Source organism: Emydura macquarii, unplaced genomic scaffold, assembly GCF_026122565.2.
Source record: "Emydura macquarii macquarii isolate MOO-44397 ecotype Brisbane River unplaced genomic scaffold, CSIRO-AGI_Emac_v2 contig_1692, whole genome shotgun sequence".
Taxonomy (NCBI): domain Eukaryota; kingdom Metazoa; phylum Chordata; order Testudines; family Chelidae; genus Emydura; species Emydura macquarii.
In genome coordinates this window covers 1,121,764-1,149,376 of record NW_027131829.1, presented here as the reverse complement: position 1 = coordinate 1,149,376, position 27,613 = coordinate 1,121,764, and the positions used below count along the sequence as shown (strand labels likewise).

The 27,613-nt window shown below is 45.9% G+C and overlaps 2 protein-coding genes across 4 annotated transcripts in view; one reads left to right on the top strand and one right to left on the bottom strand.

Annotated features, from left to right (window-relative positions):
• Positions 1-9,132: 9,132 nt before the first annotated feature.
• Positions 9,133-23,686, bottom strand: CCDC103 (coiled-coil domain containing 103). Of its 2 annotated transcripts, none has more exons than XM_067556236.1 (4): positions 23,511-23,686; positions 20,329-20,480; positions 11,325-11,457; positions 9,133-9,831 (listed from the first exon to the last, which is right to left on the bottom strand). In XM_067556236.1, the coding sequence occupies exons 2-4, from the start codon at positions 20,469-20,471 to the stop codon at positions 9,331-9,333; spliced, it is 777 nt and encodes a 258-aa protein (XP_067412337.1). In that variant the 5' UTR covers positions 20,472-20,480; positions 23,511-23,686; the 3' UTR covers positions 9,133-9,330. The 2 variants fall into 2 exon arrangements, with proteins under 2 accessions (XP_067412337.1, XP_067412338.1); XM_067556237.1 differs by lacking the exon at positions 23,511-23,686 and adding an exon at positions 23,447-23,482.
• Positions 23,687-23,781: 95 nt separating this feature from the next.
• Positions 23,782-27,613, top strand: part of EFTUD2 (elongation factor Tu GTP binding domain containing 2) — a 35,288-nt gene continuing 31,456 nt past the window's right edge. Inside the window, exons 1-4 of one of the 2 annotated variants that reach the window (XM_067556232.1) lie at positions 23,782-23,828; positions 24,298-24,406; positions 26,012-26,177; positions 26,610-26,688. In XM_067556232.1, the coding sequence (XP_067412333.1) occupies positions 24,302-24,406; positions 26,012-26,177; positions 26,610-26,688 (350 nt within the window). In that variant the 5' untranslated portion in view covers positions 23,782-23,828; positions 24,298-24,301. Of the gene's footprint in view, positions 23,829-23,854; positions 23,886-24,297; positions 24,407-26,011; positions 26,178-26,609; positions 26,689-27,613 lie in introns of those variants that run through there. The other variant, XM_067556233.1, reaches the window with a different exon arrangement.

Genomic DNA, 27,613 nt, shown 5'->3' with positions numbered 1-27,613 from the left:
TATAAAATGGATAGAGAGCTGGCTAGATCATTGGGCTCAACAAGTAGTGATCAATGGCTCCATGTCTATCTGGCAGCTGGCAGCTGGTCACAGGGATCGGTCCTGGGGCCGGATTTGTTCAACATCTTTATTAATGACCTGGAGGATGGGGTAGATTGCACCCTCAGCAAGTTTGCAGATGACACTAAGCTAGTGGGAGTGGTAGATACCCTGGAAGTTAGGATAGGACACAAAGTGACCTAGACAAATTGGAGGATTGGGCCAAAAGAAATCTGATGAGGTTCAACAAGGACAAGTGCAGAGTCCTGCACTTAGGACAGAAGAATCCCATGCACAGCTACAGACTGGGGACCAACGGGCTAGGCAGCAGTTCTGCAGAAAAGGATCTGGGGGTTACAGTGGATAAGAAGCTGGAAATGAGTCAGCAGTGTGCCCTGGTTGCCAAGAAGGCTGACAGCATATTGGGCTGCATTAGTAGGAGCATTGCCAGCAGATCGAGGGAAGTGATCATTCCCCTCTATTCGGCATTGGTGAGGCCACATTTGGAGTATTGTGTCCAGTTTTGGGCCCCCCACTACAAAAAGGATGTGGACAAGTTGGAGAGAGTCCAGCGGAGAGCAACAAAAATGATTAGGGGGCTGGAGCACAGGACTTATGAGGAAAGGCTGAGGGAACTAGGCTTGTTTAGTCTGCAGAAGAGAAGAGTGAGGGGGGATTTGATAGCAGCCTTCAACTACCTGAAAGGGGGTTCCAGGGAGGATGGAGCTAGGCTGTTCTCAGTGGTAGTAGATGAGAGGAAAAGGAGCAACGGTCTCAAGTTGCATTGGGGGAGGTGTTGGTTGGACATTAAGAAAAAGTTTTCCCTAGGAGGGTGGTGAAGCACTGGAATGGATTACCTAGGGAGGTGGTGAAATCTCCATCTTTAGAGGTTTTTAAGCTGTGGCTTGACAAAGTCCAGGCTGGGATGATATAGCTGAGGTTAGTCCTGCTTTGAGCAGGGGTTGGACTAGATACCTCCTGGGGTCCCTTCCAACCCTCATCTTCTAGGATTCTATGATCATTGCTCCCAGCTGGGGAGGGAAGGGCAGGGGGGAAGAGGAGCAAGAGGAAGCAACTGTCACCTGGCTCCCAGCTTTTGTTAAGATCAAAAATTTGGAGGAGGCTCTTGCCTAGCCCTGCCCTACCTAAATGATGCCCCTGGGTACTGGATTTCCCTTGTGGGAGGTAATCGATGAGACTCCAGCTAACTGCATAACTTACCATCCTTCTACAGTGAAGCATTTAGTTGAGTGATCTCTACTCCAGAAGTCGCTCTCAAGGAAGGCAGCATGGACTAGTTGCTAGGGCACCAGCCTGGGACCCAGAAGACTTGGATTCCAGTCCCAGCTCTGGCACTGATCTGCTGTGTGAGCCAAGGCAAGTCATTTCCCTCCCCTTTTGCTTGTCAGCCCTACGTGCAGTGCTTAGCACAATGGGCCCTGCTGTTGGTTGTTGCTACTATAATCCTTATGAGTCCTTATCTTGGACTGTAACAGGATGAAGGGGCATTAAAGATGCTGTGGCAGTTCTCATCAGAGTCCAGCGCAGGTGACTACGCAAGGCCAAATCCTGAGTTTACCTTGAGATTCTGCAGTTCTTGTTGGACAGAGGCTCCTTCTTTACTTCCTGTCCTATCCTGTTGGACTTGTTCAAACCTCAGTTACTCTCCACCCATCTGCAATCCCTGGAATCAATTCTAGTTTGTAAAGTCTATGGAAAAGTGACATTTCTAGCAATGGTGCTAAACGCTTTTTTATCTTTGAAAAAGTAACTCCACAAAGCCCAGAAATGCACCACCAGCACTGTTGCATTCCTGAGTAACCCTACAAAACCAAAGCAGGGTGCACGGTCCTGCACTCCTGATGGGCTCACCTGGCTGTCGCATGTAGAATAAAGGGGGCAATACATAAGAGGATGAACCTCCAATTCAAGCATCTAAAAGTAAGAACGCTTAATTTTGAAATTGTTAGGCACCACAGGGCTTGAACCCAGGCCTGCTGAGTGACAGCCTCACCCCCTGCACAGCCATAGTGCAAGGACAGATGAGGAAACTGCAGCTGATATCTGCAAATAAGACCCACTGACCCAGCAGGATCAGCTGACTATCAGCAGATCGCTGATTGGACACCTGTTAGTACAAAGCTTGCTGTTCCTGCCACACCACTTGTCTGAGCAACTAGTTATTGGGCTGCTGCTGATCAGACCCCTGAGACCAAGTTCCTGCCTCCTCACCTGGTTCCCCTCTTCTTGTTCCTGGTAACTTGCTTGTTCCTGCTTCCTCGCCCTAACTCCAGCTGTGACCTGGGTGTGACTCCTGACCACAACTCTGCTCCAGGCTTTGACCACTGTCCAGCCTCCCACGGTATGGGTCATGACGGATAGCTAAGACCCCCTTGGTCTCTTCTGGGACTCGTTGCTGAACATCTGGAGTGAGTATGGGCATTGCTGCGGTTCCCCTCACCGATGCAGCAGGGGCTGTGGGTCTCTGTCCCCCAGGCTGAGAGCCAGAGGCTGAGGGATCAAGCACAGCATCTGCAAATAGAAAATTGCTCTCTGTGGGAACAGGTTGCAGCCATTGGAGCAGCTGTGGGTACCCTCACAACACCACTCTGGGCACCAGCTCGAGTGCCATTAGCAGAGAGCAATGATGACACCGTTGGGCGCATAGCCTGACTGTTTTACAATTGGCAGAGACCATTAGCGTGCTGAGTAACCTGCTGGCATTTCAGTTTTTGTGCAGATAGTAAATAGTGTTTTGTACAACACAGCAAAGAGTTTGTTAGTTTTATAGTTGTATATACATAAAAATGAACAAAGACAAGAGTTTATACATTTTACATTAAGGCACTTTTTTAACTGCCTTTTTTATTTGATCCATGAGTTCTTCAGTCCAATCCACTTCCCCAACTAATTCCCTTAATTTTTTAAAGTTAGCCCTTTTGAAATCAAAGACCCTAGTCACAGATCTATTTTTGTTTATCCTTCCATTTCGTTTGAACTGAATTAGCTCATGGTCGCTTGAACCAAGATTGTCCCCTACAAGCAGCTCTTCTATGAGATCCTCACTACTCACCAACACCAAATCTAAAATGGCATCCTCTCTTGTTGGTTCAGTAACTATTTGGTGAAGGAATCCATCAGCTCTCACATCCAGGAAAATCTGGGCCCTATTATTACTACTAGCACTTGTCCTCCAGTCTATATCTGGGAAGTTAAAGTCCCCATAATCATGCAATTTAAAGAGGTCTCTATCCATGTCAAAATTGGATCCTGGTGGTCTGTAGCACACCCCAAGCACTATCCCAGGGGAAACTGTCGTAGTTTTCTTCCCTAATGTGATTTTTACCCAGACAGACTCTATCTTATCAATTCCATCACTTCTTATCAATTCCATCACTTTACAGTCTGCCTCATCATTGCTATACAATGCTACTCCACCACCTTTGGCTTTATATCTGTCCTTCCGAAACAGCACATACCCTTCAATACTTGTACACCAGTCATGACTACTATTCCACCACGTTTCCGTTATCCCTAGAATATCTGATTTCACTTCCTCTACCAGTAGCTCTAGTTCCTCCTTTTTGTTACCCAGGCTCCTTGCATTGGTGTACAAACATCTTAATTTCTGCTGTTTGGCTTCACTCACATTCCTTATCTGATTTGGCACAGTCATTCTTCTGCCAATATTGTCTATTAGACTGGTGTCTACACCACCTTTCCTCCTAATGTCCATTCTGCTCTCCAATGCTGTGTCCTTTCTTATGTCATTTTCCTCCCTCTCAATGCTAAAATCAGGCATGGAGATTACCTGGGCATCTCCCAACCATCTCCCTAGTTTAAAGCTCTCTTAATCAGTTGTGCCAGCCTCCATCCTAGAAGTGCATTTCCCTCCCTGCTCAGGTGAAGTCCATCCCAAGAGAGAACAGTCCTCTGTCCATGAATGCCTCCCAGTGACCATACATCCCAAAGCCTCCTTATAGCACCACTGCCTGAGCCATCTGTTCATCATCAGAATCTTGTCACGCCTTTGCTGCCCTCCTCTAGGGACAGGCAGAGTCCCACTGAAGATCACCTGAGCCTTGATTTCCTTAAGAGTCTTCCCCAGCCTGGCATAGTCTCCTTTGATATATTCCAGCGAGAATCTAGCTAAGTCATCTGTATCCACATGAAGGACAATCAGTGGATTCTTTCCCGCCCCTGTTAGGATCCTCTTCAGCCTCAGGTCCACCCGGCAGAGAGTGCACCCTTCTGTTCACTGGATCAGCTCTGGTTACAGGCCTGTCTCTTCTTCTCAGGAGGGGGTCCCCAATCACATATACCTGCCTTTACATGGTGACAGTGTGATTCTCCAGCCTATTCCCTGTTCTTTCTGCCTGCAGGTCATCGCATCTACTCGTCTCCTTTGCAATCCTCTGGAACCGTTCCTGTATCCTCCTGGGGCTCTGATTTGCTGGTATCTCCACTGGCTCATGCACTCTTTGTACAGGACTAGCTGCTCTTCTCTTCTTCCTTGGCCTCCAACCTTCAGCAACCTCCTGTTGTGCCCCTTCTTTGTTTTCCAGCTCTGCAAACCTGTTTCTGAGCACTATTTCTCCTTCACTAGCCTGTCTTTTTCTCTGCCGGGTTCTCGCAGTCGCATACTTCCACTGGCCTCTTTCCTCACTCAGCATTCTCCTCTCAGAGTTCATTGATCCTACTTCCATCAGCAGGTCTGGGTTTTTCCCTTTAGCCTCCTCATTTCTTTTCTCCTTCATCTGCTCGAACACCCTTCTAAACTCAACCAGAGTTTCCATGTGCATCTCCAACCCTCGAATCTTCTCTTCCATCAGCTCTATGAGGAGGCATTTCATACAAACGAAGCTCTTTTGAGGTACCCCCTCCAGGATCATGTACATTCCACAGCTTCCACATCCAGTCATCTTCATTCCCTTCCACTGCTTGAGTGACCGCCACTAACGCCTCTGCATCTGTCATAGCCTTTCCCCCTAGTTCCTGTCAGTGAGAGACACAAAAACAAAATACCCACCAAAATAACCCCCAACGACCACCCCAACAATATCAGAACACCACACACTCCCTCCCCAAACTCCCCTTACAAACTCCTGTTTTCAGCTCTGTTGGCTGGCTCTTGCACTGTTGTCTGATGAGTGGCTGCCTTTATAGGCCCCCTATTGGGAAACACCACCCCCTAATTAGGATCAGCTGAACTCAGTACACCACCCAGTACCAGCTCTTGTATCTGTAGTGAGCATTAACAGTGAAGTATAGAGAAAGTGAAGGATGTAAGACCATCACCCAAGATAAGCAAATGGAAGAATTGTGTGTATAGGAAAGTATAAAAAGCCATGACCCAGACAAGGGGACGCGCTATATCGCCACCTGATTCTGCAGGAGATGCTGTCGGCCTGATCCCCTGGCCGAGTTCCTGAAGCAAGCCCTTCCTGTATACAGCCTCTTCAGCGAACACATAACTCTTTGGGTCTAGTGAGTATGATATGTTGTAGTTAGTTCAATACAAAGCCGACAATTATCTTAGAAATCCTTACACGTTAAACCTTACTGATCTGCAAATCAGGCGTACTGTGTCTCACTGGTAACTTCACACTGATCATAAAGAATGCCCTGCAACAATACCTGCAGCAAGTTTTGTGGGTTTATCAGCCAATCCTGTGTATGCTCCAGCCCCAGCAATACTCCGTGGATTAGGTCAAGGTGGGACTGGTACTTAGCTTGCTCCGTCACTGCAACAAATTAAAGGGCAAGCTAGCATTGGTCGACCCTCTGGTCAGGTTGAAGGCCTTTATGGACCTGTGTATCGGGCCAGGAACCAGCTTCATGAACGACAACTAGAATGCAGGATGCCCCTATCTACATTCTGCACTGGCCTAAGGTTCAGCCCTCAGATTCAAGGGAGCTCAGCCAGATAGATGTGCAGGTAGATGTGGTGTGGCCCGGCCTCTCCCTGGGCTAATGAGATTGCCAGAGATGGGAAAGGCTCTGTTTCTACAGTAGGAGGAGCGGACATGTGGTATCCATATGCCCTATCAAAATATCTGCCAGCCTGACAACAGGAAAAGATCAGGCCCAGGCTCAGGTGGGTTCTCAATCCTGGGCACCATAATTGAAAGATACCAAGGTTAGGTTCAAAAAGGAAGTCTTCATTGCTTCCCACTTCTATAAATTCCCCTGCAACTGTGGTCCTGAAGGACAAGCTGGCCATTCCTGTGCCAGGGCTTTGATTGACTTGGGAGCAGGTGATAATTTCATAGATTTTTCCATAGCTGGGTCCTCGTCCTTCCAATACAACCCAATACCACCCTGAATGTGGTGGAAAAAGTGGACAGTTCTCTGCTGACATCAGACCCAGTTACTTGGGAGACCATATCTTTGGAGGTGGGGACGGGGGAACACCAGGAATCCTATAAAGGGATTTCAGAAAATAGAGTGACGGGGCAACAAAATGGCAGATGAAATACAATGTTGCTAAATGCAAAGTAATGACCATTGGAAAACATAATCCCAACTACACATATAAAACGAGGGTGTCTAAATTAGCTGTTACCACTCAAGGAGATCTTGGAGTCATTGTGGATAGTTCTCTGAAAACATCCTCTCAATGTACCACGGCAATCAAAAAAGTTGGGAATCATTAGTAAAGGGATAGATAATAAGACATAAAATATCATATTGCCTCTTTATAAATCCATGGTATGCCCACATCTTGAACACTGCATGCAGATCTGGTTGCCCCATCTCAAAAAAGATATATTGGCATTTGAAAAGATACAGAAAAGGGCAACAAAAATGATTAGGGGTAGGGAACAGCTTCCATATGAGGAGAGATTAATAAGACTGGGACTTTTCATCTTGGAAAAGAGACGACAAAGGGGGGACATGATAGAGGTCTATAAAATCATGACTGATATGGAGAAAGTAAATAAGGAAGTGTTATTTACTCCTTCTCATAACACAAGAACTAGGGATCACCAAATGAAATTAATAGACAGTAGATTTAAAGTGAACAAAAGGCAGTATTTCTTCACACTACGCACAGTCAACCTGTGGAACTCCTTGCCAGATAATGTTGTGAAGGCCAAGACTGTAAGAGGGTTCAAAAAAGAACTAGATAAGTTCATGGAGGACAGGTCCATCAATGGCTATTAGCCAAATGGGCTGGGATTGCTGTTTGCCAGAGGGTGGAAATGGGCGACGGGCTGGTCACCTGTTCTGTTCAGTGCCTCTGAAGCACCTGGCATTGGCCACTGTCAGAAGATAGGACACTGGGCTAGATGGACCACTGGTCTGACCCAGTATGGCCGTTCTTCTGTAACTGCCATCCTTCATAAACCTGCAAAGTTTCACCGGTTCCTTGAGACCCATCAAGCTTTTGAATGTCTGAAGGTAGCCTTCATCTCAGTTCCAGTGCTGGACCACCCTGATCCCAACCAAACTTTTATCCTTGAGGCCGACATTTCTGTTGTAGCCACTGGCATGGTATTGTCCCAAAGAACAGGGTCCAAGCAAGAGGAGCATCTCTGGATTTTTTTTCTTGAAAATGTACTCCAGTCAAAGGCAATTATAAAGTGGCTGTTGAGGCAATGCTTGCAATTAAGGCAAGGCTTGAGACATGGTGACACGACCCCACAGGGGCTCAGCACTCCATACTGCTCTAAAAGACCACAAATACCTGGAATATATAAGATCTGCCAAGGTGCTGAATCAGCGGCGTTACATTGGGCTTTGTTCTTTTCAAGGTTTGACTTTGCTATCAGTAAGGTTAAGATTCTGTCACAGATATTTTTAGTAAAAGTCATGGCAATTAACAAAAATTTATGGAAGCCCACAACCTGTCCCGGACTTTTAGTAAAAATACTCTGGGGGTGGGGGACAAATAGAGCACTGCCGGGGGCTTGCAGCTGCTTCAGCCCTGCCACTGCTCCTGCGACAGGGGCTGACCACCACTGCTCCAGGCCCCGGGATGCTGACCCAACCCCAGCTGCTGCTTCAGCCCTGGGCCACTGCTCCGGTGGCCCCGGGGTTGACAGCTGCTCCCGCCCTAACCCAGAAGACGTCACGGAGGTTCCAAAAAGTCACAGAATCCTTAACTATCACATATCACCTAGGCTACAAAATGGTAAGGTGGACACACTTTTGCAAAAGAGGGAATATTATACGGAACAGGTGAACCCCGAAGAACCACCACCTGGCATGCTGAAACCACACCATTTCCTTTGTGGATCCATATTGTTGGACTTTCTTATCTTGCTTCAAGTAGTTCTCCCTAATGAGCCTTTTTTAAAGCTCATATCATTTAAGAAGGACCTCCCTGGCACTGCCCTATGCAATTACTCCTGGGTCAATGATCTCTTCTATGTTAATGACAATCTATGCAACCCTGACAGTCCCCCAAGACTTGAGGTGCTGCGCATGCAACATGAAACCTCTTGGATGATTCACTTTGGACAATCCAAGACTTATTATGCAGTGGCCCACTCATGGCCTCAGATGTGTGATGATGTCTGATACTACATCAGCTCCTGCAATTTCTGTGCCCAGACTAAGACTTCCTGAAGCAAATCTTTTGGCCTCCTGTTACTGTCTGAAATCCCTTCCCGACCCTGGTCATGTATAACCCTCGATTTTATAGCAGAACTAGCAGACTCAGAAGGTCAGACCACCATACTAACCATAATAGTTGAACTCACCAAAATGGCCCATTTTATACCATTTGTATGTCTCTCAACTGTGAACATTACCAATGTACATTCCATGTATTTATCCCAGGTTCCGTTTAAGTAGGTGGTCAGATCAGTCCCAGACATGGCTGTGCACATGAACCCATTCCACACTTGGTTCTGTTACGTGTTTAGCCATTACAATACAGTTGCTTATGTTTCTAAAATCCCGTTGACAAGAATATATGGCCTGAGAAAAGGAAAGAGGGGGATTAATCTTCCCCCACTAATAGTAGAGTGATATTTTCCTGTCCCTTAGGCTGTGGTTCCCAAATAATATATTCAGTACTACTGATTCACAGCAAGTGTTGTCTCCTGTGTGATGGCCCTTCCCCCAATGACTGCAATATAATCCTTTTGATTATTATTATTTATTTGTGCCAGGCTATTTCTTTGGGCAGGTGAAGCAGGTACAGAGAAAAACTCAATCAACAAGGTTCTGTAGAAAAGGGGCTCTCACAGTCTCTCCATCTTTGATGACAGAGCAGCACAGGGAGGGTCCCTCCTGCCTTCGGCTCCTCGTAACCCTGGTAGAGTGTGAGCCCGTGCTCCTTCAGTTAACATGGTAACACTTAACCAGTTCTTTCATCAGTCTTTCATCTGCCTCTTTTTGCTGGCCAGCCCCCTCCAGATGGGTTTCTCTCTCAGACTCATTCTGCTCTTCCTGCAAAGCAGCTGAACCTGCTTCAGCTGTGCCCTCCAGAAGGCTATCAGCACCACAGTTCTTCCCCATGCTCTGCAGTTTCCTAAACAAATCCCTGCAGCTATCCTTCTCCACCTGGCTCAGGAGATCCACATTTAGTCCAAAGCGCTTGGTCCCAGAAAGGCTCTGTAATATCTGAAGGACAGCTTCTCTGTCTTCGCTACGGGTGTGCTCAGCGAGCACCATGAGAAATTCACCTAGGAGGCCAAAGCCAACATCAGTTTGAAATATTCTGCCCAGGGCATGGCCGCCAAGCTGAAACAGGAACTGGTATCTTTCCTGTCCACTTTTCAAGCATCTGCGCCAAGTTCTGTAAAAGTCTGCGGACGTTTCAGGGAGTCCATCCAATCCCTGGATGAAAAGATGCTCAACAACAGTTACATAAAACAGATTAAAATACAAAATGCAGAATCCTACTAGCTGATGAGGGTTAGGAGCAGAATTCCCCCCTGGACAGGTTATTTCATAACCAGTAACTGAAAGGCTGTGCTATCATACCAGTTTAATTAGTAAAGTCAAAATAGTTTTGTCACTCAAGTTTATGGTTTTTTATGGTAAATCTGAGTGAGGGTACATAAAGGTGTGTGTTGTGGTGGTAGATTTTTGTTAATTTGTGCAGCAAGTGAATCAGATGTACGGGCTGTGATGAGGGGCTATGTATATTCGAGGTTATTGTGTGTTTTGGTTGTGGTGTTGTGTGTGGTTGTGTCAGGAAGGTCTGTGCTGAGATTTTGTGTTGATTTGTATTTGAGGGTGGTGGTGCAGGGAGATTTGTGTTGAATTGTGTCTGAGGCAGTGCTGGGAGATGTTGTGCGTAGGTTGTGCATGGAGATTTTGTGTTAATTTGTGTGGGTTGCAAATGAGGGGTTGTATGCTGTGGTAAATGGTTCTGTGTGTTTGGGGTTATTGTATTGATTTGTGTGTGGGTGATGTTGTGAGATTTGTGTTGATTTGTTCGGACATGTGTATTGCGTTGGGGAGTTTGTACTCATTTATTTGGGGAGTTTATGTAAAGTTGTATGGATGATGATTAAACCTTTGAAAAACTGTGGCAACTGGGCCAAGTAATCCACCATCTGTGCTGTCTCCCTTATATCACTGACTTCATTACAATGAAACTGTGGTATGCAAATTACATGTAGAGTAAGGGTAGTGACTGGTTGAGTTACCTCTGATATCACAATGGTCTAGAACTCTTGGCATGGCATAGACAGATACATGCCTTGCTGTCACATGTCAGAATGGCTGAGGACTAAAAAACTGGACAGTAACAGATCAGGAATCCTAGTGATGACTGAACAAGATGATATTCTAAAAAAAGAGCTCTCACCCATGCTTTAAATTTTGTCTGTTTCCATCATTTCACACTGACTCAGAAGACATTCTACATTTCAGAGTGACACCCAATGTGAATCCTGGAATCTTATTATACAGATTGTTCCCTAAGGGGTGCTTTGCACTTTCCTCTGATGCAGCCGGTCCTGGCCATTGTCAGAGACACGATACAGGACTAGATGGACAGTTAGCCGGATCTGCTGTGGTGATTCTGGGAAATTTCTTTTAGAGCTTCTCTACACATTGTGTTATTCCAGAATAGCTATTGTGCTTTAAAATTTAACCCTACCTTAATCAGAATTAATTTTTAAGTGTAAATAAACCCTCAAAACAATCCACTTTGAAAGTAGATTAAGCTAAACAGGAACAAGGTATTTATATTCTGGAATACATGTCCACATATGGAGTTATTCTGGAATAGCTACTGAGTTTTAAATTCACACCCTACCTTAATCTGAATTAACTTTCATGTGTAGACAAACCCTTAGTGATGGAGTTTTCTTCCTCACCTGGGCTAGCTCCATCTCTCTGTCCTGCTTACACTTAGCTTGGGTTGCATAGGAATTCCACGGTAGGTTTTTCTTTTTTCCCATTTTGTCCTTTTTCTCTAGAGGTTTCAGGTGTGATGCTAGCACAATATCCCTGCAGGAAATATAAAGGAGGTGGTAAGCCCAGCAAAAACAAATTCTCTCTTGAAATTAGCACCATTTCCAGTTTTGATTCCTCTCTGTGAGACTGGCACAGTCACGGTGTTTGTGGTGCAAAGTTCTACCGTGCAAAAGATCTGGGTTCAAATGAAGATCACAAAATCTCTCGAGGCCAGACCCCATATTTCCATTTAGTGCTCTCTACCCGGACTAACGGGCAAGAGACCTGATTCCATGTCTCCAGTCTGAGCTCTCATCCCAGAACCAAAAGGGGCTAAGGGCACTGTGACAGAAAGTCTGGACCTTTGTCCCTAACTGATAGTTCAGAGAGAGAGAGTGAAAGAGAGCGTGCTTGTCAGAAGCAAGACGGGACACACCAACTCAGCGCAGCATCAGACCCACCAGAACAACCGATGCAACCTCGTAGACTCATAGACTCTAAGGTCAGAAGGGACCAATATGATCATCGTCTGACATCTTGCACGATGATCATATCTCCACTGCTACTATGATCAACACCCCCCACAACACACCTTTCAAGATCCACAGGTCCTATCAACAAGGACAAGTGCAGAGTCCTCCACTTAGGAAGGAAGAATCCCATGCACAGCTATAGACTGGGGACCGACGAGCTGGGCAGCAGCTCTGCAGAAAAGGACCTGGGGGTAACGGTGGATAAAAAGCTGGATATGAGTCAGCAGTGTGCCCTGGTTGTCAAGAAGGCTAATGGCATATTGGGCTGCATTAGGAGGGGCATTGCCAGCAGGTCACGGGAAGTGATTATTCCCCTCTATTCGGCATTGGTGAGGCCGCATTTAGAATATTGTGTCCAGTTTTGGGCCCCCCACTACAAAAAGGATGTGGACAAGTTGGAGAGAGTGCAGCGGAGGGCAATCAAAATGATTAGGGGGCTGGAGCACAAGACTTATGAGGAGAGGCTGAGGGAACTCGGCTTGTTTAGTCTGCAAAAGAGAAGAGTGAGGGGGATTTGATAGCGGCCTTTAACTACCTGAAAGGGGGTTCCAGGGAGGATGGGGCTAGGCTGTTCTCGGTGGTGGCAGATGACCGAACAAGGAGCAACGGTCTCAAGTTGCAGGGCGGGAGGTCTAAGTTGGACATTAGGAAAAAGTTTTTTACTAGGAGGGTGGTGAAGCACTGGAATGGGTTACCTAGGGAGGTGGTGGAATCTCCATCCTTAGAGGTTTTTAAGGTGAGGCTTGACAAAGCCCTGGTTGGGATGATATAGCTGAGGTTAGTCCTGCTTTGAGCAGGGGGTTGGACTAGATGACCTCCTGAGGTCCCTTCCAACTCTAATATTCTATGATTCTATGATTCTATGATCACAGGGCTTAAATTCTTATAGAGTATTTCCTGGAGCCCCGCACCCCTCCAACATGCTTTAAAAACTCCATGGGGGTTGAAAATATTTACCGGAGCTCTGCTCTGTATAGCTCCAGCTGAATTTAAGCCCTGTATGTACCCCATCAGTGTACCAAATAGTTGCTGTTGGGTTATGTGGGTGAAACCAGACAATCATTACACTCTTGAATGAACTCACATGGAAAAATAAGACAAAAACATCCTATCACCTGTGGATGAATACTTTTCACAAAGCGATCACTCTATATCTGACCTATCAGTCCTCATCCTCAAATGAAACTTGCACAACACTTTCAAAAGATGAGCCCAGACGCTTAAATTCTTAACTTTGCTCGACACTATAAACCATGGTCTGAGGCCTTGTCTACACTAGCACTTATGCCATCAAAATTTTTGTCACTCAGGGGTGTAAAAAAATACCCCCCTGACAAACAAAACTTACACCAACAGACGTGCTGGTATGGACAGCACTATGTTGGTGGGGGACGTTCATAGCTGCTGACATAGCTACTGCCACTCCTTGGGGTGGTTTAATTATGCTGATGGGAGAGCGCTCTCCCATTGGCACAGAGCGGCTACATGGGAAACCTTACAGTGGCGCAGTTGCAGCAGTAATAGCTGTGCCTCTGTAAGGTCTCTAGTGTAGACATAACTTTAGTTACGCTGACGTACTGCCACCGCAGTAAATAAATGGCTTTTGCATATCCACACTGCGCTCCTTGTGTCAGCAGTGCACCACAGACACGTATCCCACTGGGCAACTCCCCACCATCTAACACAGGGTTTACAATACCTCATGGAGCCAAACAAGTTGCACATGGGTGGCTGGGAATATGGTTTCAACATCCCATGATGCAGTTTTCTCCATCCCATAATTTTATCTGCATCACATAATGTTTCACGCCTTTTTTCAAAAGTCCGCAAACCCGCCCAGCCGCTGTGTGTGAGAAGCCTGGATCCTGCACAATTTGGCACTATTCTGATGTGTGTTGCAAGTGCAACATCCCTGATCCTGCAGAATTTGCAGAGCCATCAAAGTAGCTGCAGGGAACATGACAATTGCTTGAAGGCTAGCTTGCTGTGGGACATAGAAAGAAACAGTTCAAGGTTGTTGGCATTCACAGAGCAGCTGCAGACAGTGGAGCACCAGTTCTGGGCCTGAGAAACAAGCACTGACTGGAGGGATCGTATCGTTATGCAGGTATGGGATGATGAGTGGTGGCCACAGAACTTTTGGATGCACAAGGCCACATTCCTGAATGTGTGTGTGGAGCTTTTCCCAGCCCTCTAGCACAGCGACACCAAAATGAGAGCTGCACTGACAATGGACAAGCAAGTGGCGATCACTGTGTGGAAGTCTGCAATGCCAGATTGCTGCCGATCAGTCAGGAATCAATTTGGAGTTGGGAAATCCACCGTCGGGATTGCTGTGATGCAAGTGTCCAGGGCCAGTAATTGCATCCTGCTATGAAGGACTGTGACTCTGGGCAATGTGCAGGACATAGTGGATGATTTTGCAGCAATGAGGTCCCCGAACTGCGGTAGGGTGATAGATGACATGTATATCCCTATTTTGACACCAGACCATCTTGCCACAGAGTACATCAACAGAAAAGGCTACTTTTCTATGGTTTTGCAAATGCTGGTGTTTCACTGGGGACGTTTTACAGACATCAACACGGGATGGTCAGGGAAGGTGCATGACACACACATCTTTAAGAACACAGGCCTGTTCAGAAAGCTGCAAGCAGGGACTTTCTTTCCAGACCAGAGGATTACCATTGAGGATGTTGAAATGCTAGTACCGATCCTCGGAGACTCAGTCAACCCCTTACTCCTGTGGCTCATGAAGCTGTACACAGGCCATCTGGATACCAGCAAGGAGTGCTTCAACTACAGGCTCAACAGATGCAGAATGACAGTTGAATGTGCCTTTGGCTGTTTGAAAGGTTGCTGGAGCTGTCTATTCACAAGATTAGACCTCAGTGAAAAAAATATCCCAATGGTTATTGCTACCTGCTGTGTGTTTCATAATATCTGTGAAGCAAAGAGGGAAAAGTTTCCGCCAGGGTGGAGGTGGAATAGCTGTCTGCTGATTTTGAGCAGCCAGATACCACGGCTATAAAAAGAGCCCAATGCGGAGCTATATGACTGAGGGAAGCTTTGAAAGACCATTTTAATAGTGAGCCACAGTAATGCATGTTGCTGTAGTGTGCTCTGCCGGGCATTGTTTTTTTGCATCCCGGTATGAACCTTGTAATGAATGCTGTGTGTGTAGTAATATAACATTGCAAATGCACCTATTGCTATTACCTGTGAATGAGTCAACCCAACCAGCATATGTTGTGAACTAATAAAGATGACTTAAGTTTCCATAAATAGACTTTTATTCCAAACCCATACAAACAGACATATTTATAACTGAGTGAAACTATATACATATGGGGAAAAGAACATTTGAAGAAGAAAGAATAGTCATTTCCATTTCACAAACGCATACACCAACCATGTCTCTCACAAGTCAGTGTATGTGCAGCTGGATTGCCTCTACTCTCCTCCAGGGTGGAGTGGTAGGGGTAGTCAAGTGGCCCCGGATGCCACATGTATGTGGGGGGAGGATGTGTATAGGGAGTCCCAGGATGCAGTTCTCTATGGGCTGCAGAGGGAGATGAGCACTTGTTTGTTGAACCTGAAGATCAACAAGAGTCTCCAGCATGTGTTTACTGCTTGAGAAGCGCTAGCATCTCCTGCTGCACATCTCTTGACTTTTCCTGTGCTCTTCTTCTCTCCATTTTTCTATCCTTGTCCCTTCTGTCTGTGACGGTGATCCTCCAAGCCCTGTGCTCGGTATCAGAAGCACCAAAGGCTTGCAGGATCTCTTGGAATATGTCATCCCACATCCTCGTCCTTCTCCTCTTTATCTGGCTGAGCCTGCTCCGCAGGTGTGGATGGAGAGACCCTTAAGGCCATATTTCCAGCTGCAAAAAATACAATACAGAGAGGTACTACTGTGAGTGTATTCACAAGATAAATGGAAACTTGGTATACTGAACTCACTCCCCTTGATCCACACAAGTTACAAACACTACATTCTCACTTAGCCACGGGGAGTACGGCCCGCAGGGGAGGGGACAAGTTGGAACAATAAGGGGGATAGCTCATGGGCATGAATAGATGCAGATAGGCCAAATGAATTGAATACTAGCACTATTTACCACAGGTGGTGGTGATTTTAGTTGATACCTTACTCCTGAGGGTAATGGAGGCTGAAAGGAAACCGGTCTGCAGCCAGACGCTTGCAGGATCTGTTTGTATGCCATTAGCCTGTGTGCTGCAATGGTGCCTGCTGAGTAGCTTGGCAAAATGTCCCACCACAACAGAAGAAATAAGGCAACTCTCCCCAGAAATCTTTGGCAGAGGATTGCAGACTACCTGCACGGAAGTTTCCTTGAGATCTCTATGGAGAATTCACAGGACATCCGATGGCACATAAACTAACCGTTCTACACGGCCCACTCTGCCTAGCTGTACAGGGGAATGAGAAGCAGATAGCAACTCTAACTCGGTTGGTTATCTCACTACCTCTTCTAGCGTGATAAAAAAGTGTAAATGAACAGATGTGTCTCTGCAATATCAAAGCAAACTGCATAGTTACCAGAGGTTCCTTCCCTTGCATCAGGCTCACCTGTGCTGGACTGCAGGGACTAGCTCGACGGCTCTGGAGTCAAAAACAGGTCCTGGCTCACTGCACCACTAGATTCCCCAGTCACCTGTCCCCCATACTCCTCCTTCTCCTCTTCCTCATCCAACACCTTCTCCTCACTGTTCACTTGTGAGTCCTCCAAAGTATCCATAGGGCTCTTGGGGTGGTGGTGGGGTCTCCGCCGAGGATGCCATGCAGCTCTTTGTCAAAGCAGCATGTCTGCAGCTCCACACCAGAGTGACTGTTAGCCTCCCTTGCCTTCTGGTACGCCTGCTGCAGCTCCCTGACTTTCATGCAGCACTGCTGCAGGTCCCTCTTGTAGCCCTTCTCCCCCATGCTCCAAGCGATCTGCTTGTAGATATCAATGTTTCTATGGCTGGATCGGAGCTGTGCCTGCACAACCTCTTCTCCCCACAGACTTGGGAGATCCATCTCCTCCTGCGTACTCTAGGCAGGAACGTGTCTGCAGCGTGTAGCTGGCATGGTCAGCTGGGCACTTGCTAGGTGAGCTTTCCACGCCAAGCAAAGAGGAAATTGGATTTCAAAAATTCATGGAGATTTAGAGGGGAGGGGTGTACACCTGTGTACCTGGCCACCGGGCAGCGGAGTTCAAAATAAGGACCAGAACAGTCACAGTGGTGCATTGTGGGGCGTCTTCTGGATGCCATTAAAGATGACATAAATAACGCAGTGTCTACACTGACACTGTGTCAATCTAACTGTGTCAACCTAAGGGTTACGCCTCTTGCGGAGGTGGAGTTATTAAGTGGTGGGAGCAACCTTTTAGTGTAGATGCTTAATGAGTTGAATGCATGGCTGCATGGATGGTGTCGCCAGGAGGGCTTCAGCTTCCTATACCATAGGATGCTACTCCGAGAAGAAGGATTGCTCAGCAGAGATGGGGCCCACCTATCAAGGGGAAGAGTATCTTCAGATACAAACTGGCTAACCTAGTGAGATGGGCTTTAAGTTAGGTTTGATGGGGGCAGGAGACAAAAGCCCACAGGTAAGTCCAAAATGGAGACCTGGGTGAAGGGTCAGAATCTAGGGGTAACATGGGCAATTATAGTACGGACAAAGGAGAGTTGAGGGAATATAGAAGGGAAATCTAATGAACAACTTAAGATGTCTGTATACTAATGCAAGATGTATGGGGAATAAACAGGAAGAACTAGAAATACTAGTGAATAATCACATTTACAACATAATTGGCATCACAGAGACTTGGTGAGATAATTCTCATGACCGCAATATTGATATAGAAGGGTACAGCTTGTTCAAGAAAGACAGGCAGGGGAAAAAAAGGAGGAGGTGTTGCCTTGTATGTCAAAGATGTATATACGTGCATTGAGGTTGAGATAGAAGTGGGAGGCAGACCTGTTGACAGTCTCGAGAGAATGATTAAAGGGGTAAAAAACAAGGGTAATGGCATAGTAGGGGTCTACTATAAACCACCTACCCAGAAAGAAAAGGTGGATGAGGCTTTTTTTAAACTACTAACAAAATAATCCACAACACAGGAGTGGTGGTGATTGGACACTTCAAAGTCCCATACATCTGCTGGGAAAATAACACAGCAGGGCAAAGATTATCCAACAAGTTCTTGGAATTCAGTGGAGATAACTTTTTATTGCAGAAGATGGAGAAAGCAACTAGAAGAGAGGCTGTTCTAGATTTGATTTTGACAAATAAAGAGGAACTAGGTGAGAATTTGAACCAGAAGATCTTCAACAACCTGAAACTCAAAAAAGAATCATAGAAAAAAGGGAAACTAGGTCAAATTATGAAGGAAGAATATATAAAAACAACACAAACATGTAGGAACAAAATTAGAAAGGCCAAGGCACAAAACAAAATTAAACTAGCGAGAGATGTAAAGGGTATCAAGAAAACATTTTACAAATACATTAGAAACAAGAGGAAGACCAAGGACAGGGTAAACCCATTACTCAATGAAGAGGGAAAGACAATAACAGTAAAGGCAGCAACAGCCAAAGTGTTAAATGCCTTTTTTGCTTCAGTTTTCATCAAAAAGGTTAGCAGTGATAGAACGACTAACACAGAGAACATCAGTGTAAATGGGGTAGGATCTAAGGCTGAAATAGGGAAAAAAACATGTTAGAACAACTCAGATGTCTTCAATTTGTCAAGGCTTGACGAAATACATCCTAGAATACTTAAGGAACTGGATGAAGAGATCTCTGAGCCATTAGCAACTATGTTTGAGAACTCATGGAGGACTGGAGAGATCCCAGAGGACTGGAAAAGGGCAAATGTAGTACCTAGGTATAAAAAGGGGAATAAGGATAACCCAGAGAATTATAGACCAGTCAGCTTAACTTTGGTACCCGGAAAGCTTAACTATGGGACCCAGAAAGTTAATGGAGCAAATAATCAATCAATCCATTTGTAAGCAACTAGAAGGTAATAAGGAGATAAGTAATAGTCTTAGTCAACATGGATTTGTCAAGAACAAATCATGCCAAACCAACCTAATATCCTCCTTTGACAAAGTAACAAGCCTTACGGATGGGAAGAAGCAGTAGATGTGATATATCTCAACTTTAGTAAGGCTTTTGATACGGTCTCACATGACCTTCTTATAAATAAACCAGGGAAATATAGGTTAGATGAACCTACTATAAGATGGATGCACAACTGGTTGGAAAAATGTACTCAGTAGTCACAGTCAAACTGCAAGGGCGTATTGAGTGGGGTCCCACAGGGTACTGTCATGGGTCTGGTTCTGTTCAATATCTTCACAAATAATTTGGATAATGGCAGAGAGAGTACACTTATGCAGTTTGCTGATGATACCAAGCTGGGAGGGGTTGCAAGTGCTTTGAAGGACAGGATTAGAATTCAAGATGATTTTGACAAAGGGAAGAAATGGTCTGAAATAAATAGGATGAAATTCAGTAAGGACAAATGCAAAACACTACACTTAGGAAGGAACAATCAATTGCACAAATACAAAATGGGAAATGACTGGCTTGGAAAGAGTACTGCAGAAAAGAATCTGGGGGTTATAGTGGATCACAAACTAAATATGAGTCAACAATGTAACACTGTTGCAAAAAAACCAAACATCATTCTGGGATGTATTAGCAGGAGTGTTGTAAGCAAGATACAAAAAGTAATTATTTCACTCTACTCAGAACTGATAAGGCCTCAACTAGAGTATTGTGTCCAGTTCTAGGCATCACACTTCAGAAAAGATGTGGAAAATTGGAGAAAGTCCAGAGGAAAGGAACAAAAATGATTAAAGGTCTAGAAAACATAGCCTATGAGGAAAGAGAGAAAAAATGGGTTTGTTTAGTCTGGAGAAGAGAAGACTGAGGGGGAACAGGATAACAGTCTTCAAGTACGTAAAAGGTTGTTTTATAGAACAGGGTGATAAATTGGTCTCCTTAACCACTGAGGACAGGACAAAAAGTAATGGTCTGAAACTGCAGGAAGGGAGATTTAGGTTGGACATTAGGGAAAACTGCTTACATATACAGGTGGTTAAGTACTGGAACAAATTACCTAGGGCGGTTGTGGAATCTCAGTCATTTGAAGTTTTTAAGAACAGGTTAGACAAACACCTGTTAGGGGTGTTCTAGATAATACAAAATCCTGCCTCAGCACAGGGGACTACTGTACTAGATGACCTATTGAGGTTCTGTCCAGTCCTACATTTCTATGATTTGCCACTATGAAACTTTCATCCTGATGAAAGAAACATTGGATTGTTATATTCCCAATTCTGTGACTCGCCATAGAAAACAAAATTCTGCAAACCTGAATTCTTCATAGGATGCCACCTTCTGGTGAATGGCTCGGAACTTGGCATCGTTTTCTCTTTGGTACTTTTCATCGGCAGCAACAGCAGCCTGCAGTTCTCTCTCTAAAGCACAAAAATCTATTGCTCCAGTTTCCTCCATTTCAAAAGCCTAAGAGCAACACACATAATCATCAGAGTGACTTTAGGTGCATAAGCATCACACAAAGAGAATACTCCTCACTCTTTCACAACCACCTACTTCATCACTAGAATTCTTGTTAGACTCATCGTAACTAACTAATAATACAGTGCGTCCTGTGCTAATGATCCCATCTCAGCCAGGCAAATTCCTGTCTTAAATAATCACTTCAAAGTACACCCAAATTTTCCAGTGCAATTTTGTTTAACCTGAAGTTAAAGACCAGTCTCTATTACACAAGTATTTTTATTTTGGACTCCCCGTTAGTCACTTAAAACAAGTGTCATTTGTATATCACTTTATCATCAGACCCCCTAAACATTAACTAAAGGCTGCCAGATATAAACTTTGTTAAAATTGCAGACTAAGAATGTTATAGTTAATAAAGCATAAGGGCTAAAAATATAGTTAGGGTCTTATTGACTGAGACTATAAAAAATGTACAGTTCACACATACTCTTAAAAATATTCAGGGTCAGATTCAGACACTGAAAATGAAACACTATGTGCCAGCCTGGCACCCTTCCTGATGCTGAGTAGCATGTTATCTGCAAATCCTCCTGTTTATTTCAATGGCAATACTCATGGAGTAAGGTACTTCTCAAAGTGCAGAAGGGTGGCAGAGAGTGGCATGCAGTGTTTTATGTTCAAAGTACTGAAAAAAAGCTCTTGTGTAGCTCAAAAGCTTGTCTCTTTCACCAACAGAAGTTAGAAAGACAAGGTGAGTGAGGAAATATATTTTATTGGACCAACTTCTGTCAGTGAGAGAGACAAGTTTTCGAGCTTACACAGCACTCCTCTTCAGGTCTGGGAAAGATACTCAGAGTGTCACAGCTAAACACAAGATCAGATAGAATGTTCTGCGGCAGTGGTTCTCAACCAGGGGTTTGTGTACCCTTGGAGTACGCAGAGATCTTCCACAGGGTGTTCAACTCATTTAGATCAGTGTTTCTCAATCTGGGGGCTGCAGCCTGGGAGTCAGGGAAGGAGTGTAGGAGAGTTGCAAGTGCAGGGCTGGCTTTAGGGGGTGGCAAGAAGTATGAAGTTGAAGTATAATGAAGTATGGGTTGGATGAATGGACAGAGAACTGGCTAGATCATCAGGCTCAACAGGTAGTGATCAATGGCTCGATATCTCGCTGGCAGCTGGTAACAAGTGGAGTGCCCCAGGGGTCAGTGCTGGGGCTGGTTTAGTTCAACATCTTCATTAATGATCTGGAGGATGGGGTGGGTTGCACACTCAGCAAGCTTGCAGATGACACTAAACTAGGGTGAATGGTAAATACCCTGGAAGGCAGGGATAGAATACAGAGTGACCTAGACAAATTGGAGGATTGGGCCAAAAGAAATCTGATGAGGTTCAACAAGGACAAGTGCAGAGTCCTGCACTTAGGATGGAAGAATCCCAGGCACAGCTACAGATGGGGGACGGACGGATTAGGCAGCAGTTCTGCAGAAAAGGACCTGGGGGTTACAGTGGATAAGAAGCTGGATGTGAGTCAGCCGTGTGCCCTGGTTGCCAAGAAGGCTGATAGCATATTGGGCTGCATTAGTAGGAGCATTGCCAGCAGATCGCGGGAAGTGATTATTCCCCACTATTTGGCATTGGTGAGGCCACATTTGGAGTAGTGTGTCCAGTTTTGGGACCCCCACTACAAAAAAAACATGGACAAGCTGGAGAGAGTCCAGCGGAGGGTAACAAAAATGATTAGGGGGCTGGAGCACACGACTTATGAGGAAAGATTGAGAGAACTAGGCTTGTTTAGTTTGCAGAAGAGAAGAATGAGGGCGGGTTTGATAGCAGCCTTTAACTACCTGAAAGGGGGTTCCAGGGAGGATGGAGCTAGGCTGTTCTCAATGCTAGTAGATGACAGGACAAGGAGCAATGGTCTCAAGTTGCAGTGGGGGAGGTCTAGGTTGGATATTAGGAAAATGATTTTCCCTAGGAGGGTGGTGAAGCACTGGAATGGGTTACCTAGAGAGGTGGTGGAATCTCCATCTTTAGAGAAAAGTTCCAGTCTGTATACAGCATCTGACAAATTGGGTTGCAGCCCATGAAAGCTTATGCCCACAGAAATTTGTTAGTCTTTAACGTACTACAGGTACTTGTTGTTTTTGTTCCACCTTTAGAGGTTTTAAGCTGTGGCTTGACAAAGCCCTGGCTGGGATGATTTAGCTGAGGTTAGTCCTGCTCTGAGCAGGGGTTGGACTAGATAGCTCCTGGGGTCCCTTCCAACTCTCCTCTTCTAGGATTCTAAGAAGGGTGATTGCCTGGGTCCCGTACCACAAGGGGCAGCACCGTGGAGCTACGTTACATTCTTCAGCCCCGCCACCACTTGGGGCAGACAAGGCTCACAAGTGACAAACAGGTCCAAGCATCCCACTGAAACCTTCCTACAATATTCATATTCCCACCAGTGCTATAACTCGGTGGTAACATGAGCAGGCCGGCGCGTGGCCGGTACCAGGCCCGGTGACTCCTCTGTGGTTTTCTCAGAGTCTGTAGGCAGGTAGCGGTTAATGAGGTGAAACTTCGGGCAGACAAGATAAATCCGCTCCTGAAAGGGGAGCAGCAGCCGGAGAGCCGCTGATCTGAGGGAGCACCCAAGGTGCACCCCTTTGGGAGCCTCCTACACGATCGCTGCAGCCGGGAGCCCCGGGGGGCTCTAGACATTGGCGCGGGCGCTGCCGCCAGTCCCAAGACTCCCACGGAGCAGCCGGCGGCCGGGTTCATTAGCTGAGTCCCACAGCGGGGAACCACAGACCCGGCCCCGGGCCCGGCGCTAGTCCCGGTTCTGCCAGCGGCTGCCGGTGACCTGGGGCAAGCCCCTGTGCGTGCCTCGGCTTCACCCTCTGCAAAGGGGCCGCTGCTCCCTGGGGCTGCGCGGGGCGGGGCAGGATTGTTACCCGGCCAGGCCGCGATGGAACCGAGCCCACCTACCCCCCAGGGGCTCCTGCTGCGCCCCAGACCCCAACGCGGCAGCCGGGCGCCAAGCCTCACCTGCGGTCTCCATAACAACGGCCGCGCCACGGCGCCGGGGCCCCCGCTAGGGCTGTCCGTGCCAAACGCCTGATCAGAAGAGGCTGCACAACCAAGACGGCCCGGCCCCAGGGGCCGCGGACCCAGTCGGGTCTACATCTCCGAACCTCCCCACCCCGGCCGGGGCGCTGGCTGCAGCTGGGTTTGAAGCGGCCCGGTAGGCAGGCGAAACGCCAGCCCCGGGGTCCTTCGGCGCTGGTGTCGCAGGCAGGCAGCGGCTGCCGGACCGGTAGTAGGTAGGCGCGGGACGGAGTGAGCGGAGCGGTGTGCGCGTGCTGGGTAGGCGGGGGCTGGCCGGGGATGGGGGGGGGCTGCGTGCTGCTGATGGACGCTGATGTGGGGGAACGCTGCGGGGCTCTGGAGGGTTGATGTGGGGGGGCTGGCGGGGGGCGCTGGGGGCTGGCTGGGAGGGCAATGTGGGGGGCCCTGGGGGCGATGTGGGGGGGCCGGTAACGTGGCGGTGCGCTGGGTGCAGCGTGCAGGCGAGCGGGCTCCGGGGTGCTGCAGGCCATGTGTGAGAGCAGCGCCGGGTGCTGGCGGAGAGAGCTGGGGCGGGTGGTGTGGGAGGGGCACTGGCTGCTGAACGGGGCGATGCGGGGTTGCTCTAGGTGCTGCAGAGGCCGTCGGTTCTCAGACGTGTTTAATACATACACTGAAGTGACCGGCTGGGGCGGTGGGGGTGGGATGCAGCTTCATCCACGGTGCAGGTGGCTCTAGTTACACGTGGTTTTGTCTTTCTTGGCACTAGCACCATGGACACAGACCTGTACGATGAGTTTGGGAATTACATCGGGCCAGAGCTCGACTCGGATGATGACGATGATGAACTGGGCAGAGATGCCAAAGATCTTGATGAGGTGCAGTGAGACACGTGCAAAAAATCCTAATGTATATTTTCACTAAAATACTGTGATAAGATTATTCGTGTCTTAGTTTTCCTCCTCCTTCTCTAACCTGTTTCTCCTGAAGTTTAATCCTAACAACAGTTATCAACAGACCTCTATTGCAAGCTGAAAAGTAGCTATTCCTTCTGCATCAGTGTTCCTGTCCCCAGAAAATGATTTCTCTCTCTATCTCAAAAAAAGAAAAAACACCCAGCACCACAGCAGAATTACTTACTGTTTTAAAGGAAAAGTTTAATGTACTATTAAATATTCTGATTATGCATATATTTCTAAAAACAAAGTATCTAAAAATATAATAAAAATTAAAAATCCAATAAGAAGCTGCCCTCTTGAAATGCAGCATCCATTTAAATGTGTTACAAAGCAAGAAACATCCTATGTTTTAAGTGCGTTTCCCTGCTATTATAGGCGTTCAAATAGGAGCTCCATATCCTGTGTTTTAAGCAAGATCCTTACACTGAGTCCCTCATCATTTTACTGATACTTTCTGGTGTCTCCTATTAAGAGATGTTAACACCAACAGGTGACATGTTAGTCATGTTGTTTAATGCATGACTGGAAGGTGCTCAGGGATGACGATGATGAGCTTGGTGGAAGAACATTTATAGACTAGAATAAATGAATAAGAATGGATTCTCTGTGCCTTGGGGTCTTTAAACCATGATTTGAGGGCTTTAGTGGCTCAGTTGTGTGTACGAGGTTTGTTTCAAGAGTGAGTGGGTGAGCTTCTGTGGCCTGCATTGTGCAGGAGGTAAGACTAGATGATCTTATTGGTCCCTTCTGACCTTTGAGTCTATGAGTAGTCTTTATATTTATGAAAACCGAAACAGTAACTGATATGTTTAGAAATGGTGTTGAAAATTGCCCTTTCACTGTGAATTCTTTGGTAGATCTGTAGAGATGTAAGATATTGGAACTAATCACTGAATTGTTCGTTTTAAAGAAAAAGAACTCCCAATGGTGTGAGTATTTATATGCACATACAAAACAATCATTATTGTATGACTGAAATCACAACTCCCACACAACTGGGACTTCATGCACAGGGTTTGGTAGCTGCCCTTGCTGCGGAAAGGTTCCAGTGTGTCTCACTGCTTGTACTGTCAGCCCTGGATATGTTGTGTGCATGTATAAAGGGCATCGATTGCTTGCTGCGCAAGCGTCACTTGCATGTGGCATTGCTATCTGTTTTAAAAATGACCTGCTGCTCATTGTGGCTATCTGGATTCAAGGTGGAAAAATGGCCTCCAAACTGAAAAGTGGGGAATCCCTGAGAACCCTTTTCTGGACCTGACTTTGATCGGTGCCTGATATGGCAAGACTGGGACCTGCACTGCAGTTGGATATGTTCTAATGGGAATCATGATGGCTGGATTCTTTTCCAGCTGTGTCAATGACTTGAAGTGTGATCATCAGCAAATCAGCTACCCTCTCACTGTCTACAGTTTCCTAACTGTAAAATGAGGGCAGCACTGCAGAGTTTGATGTTTGTATAGTGCTTTGAGATCTTTGGGTAGAAGGTGCTACAGAATAGCAAAATGTTGTTGTTGGTTTCAGCTTGACGACGATGATGACGATGATGATATAGGAGATCATGATGAAGATCATCCTGGAATGGAGGTGGTGCTGCATGAAGATAAGAAATACTATCCGACTGCTGAAGAGGTTTATGGGCCTGAGGTAGAGACCATAGTGCAGGAGGAAGATACACAGCCTCTCACTGGTGAGTAATGAAAGTTGGTAAATCGTGGGAACAATCAGGGAGGGTTTCTTTCAGCAAATTTGTAAGGGAGAAGGAAAATAAAGTCTTGCTGCTGGCGGTATCATTAGTTTCCTCTCCTCAGAATCCATTCTGGTTAATGTTTTGTTTCTGTCATTTTAACAGAAGTTCTATTGAGGTAGTTAACAAAGAAGAATTTTGTTCAGAGATTCAAAAAATGAGTTACTTTAAAGAAGGCAAATGAAAACCTCTTTCAGTTTAGTTTCTGATCCTCTGCACATACAAGAGTTAAAGGGATGCCATCAACTTGAAAATTACATTACCCACTGAAAGTTTTGTCTATTATTACAGTTAACCCCTAAGATTAGAGAGAATGTTGGGGCTGAGGGGTGCTAGGGAATACCTTTTCATTTTTCTTCTTTGTTTTGTTTTCAGAGCCTATTATTAAACCTGTGAAAACCAAGAAATTCTCCCTGATGGAGCAGACATTGCCTCTCACTGTGTATGAGATGGAGTGAGTACTGTGTGGCTTTTTTTTTCTTTTAAAAGTTCATACTTGGTTCAAGTAATTCGGACAGTGTATCCTTACCTCCCTTAGGCAGTGAACATGGGAAAGTGAAGAGGGATTTGTGTTTACCATTCAGAGGAAAAAGCTACCCTAGAGTGGAGGTGAAAATATCTGGTCTCCCAGCTTTCCAAAACAGCAGCAGTTTAGTCTTTTATTAGCATAGGGATACTGTCAACATAACTGCAAGAGCAGCTGCTTCCCCTTTTTCTAGGTAGAGGGGAAAATGAAGAAGGCATCAAAGGAATTAAGCTTAAAAATGCATTCCACTCGCTGCACGACAGAGCAGTAAGAGGACCAAAAAAAGCCACCCTGGCTAAACAACAAAATAAAAGAGAGAGAGCCAAAAAGACATTCTTTAAAAATCAAAAGTCAAATTCTAGTGAGGAAAGTAGAACGGAATATAAACTCTGGCAAGCCAAGTGTAGAAGTATAATTAGGCAGGCCAAAAAAAGAATTTGTGGAGTAACTAACAAAAGGTAACAGCAACATTTTTTCAAGTACATCAGAAGGAGGAAGTGACCAAACAATCAGTGGAGCCACTGGACGATTGAGGTGCTAAAGGAGCACTCAAGGAAGACAAGGCAATTGCAGAAAAGCTACATTAATTCTTTGCATTCATCTTCACTGCAGAGGATCTGAGAGAGATTCAGACATCTAAACTGTTCTTTTAGGTGATAGATCTGAGAAACTCTACCAGACTGAGGTATCAAGAGAGGAAGTTTTGGAACAAACTGATAAATTAAACAGTAATAAGTCACCAGGACTAGATGGTATTCATCCATGAGTTCTGAAGGAACTCAAATATGAAATTGTAGAACTACTAACAGTGGTATGTAACCCATCACTTAAATCAGCCTTTGTACCAGATGAC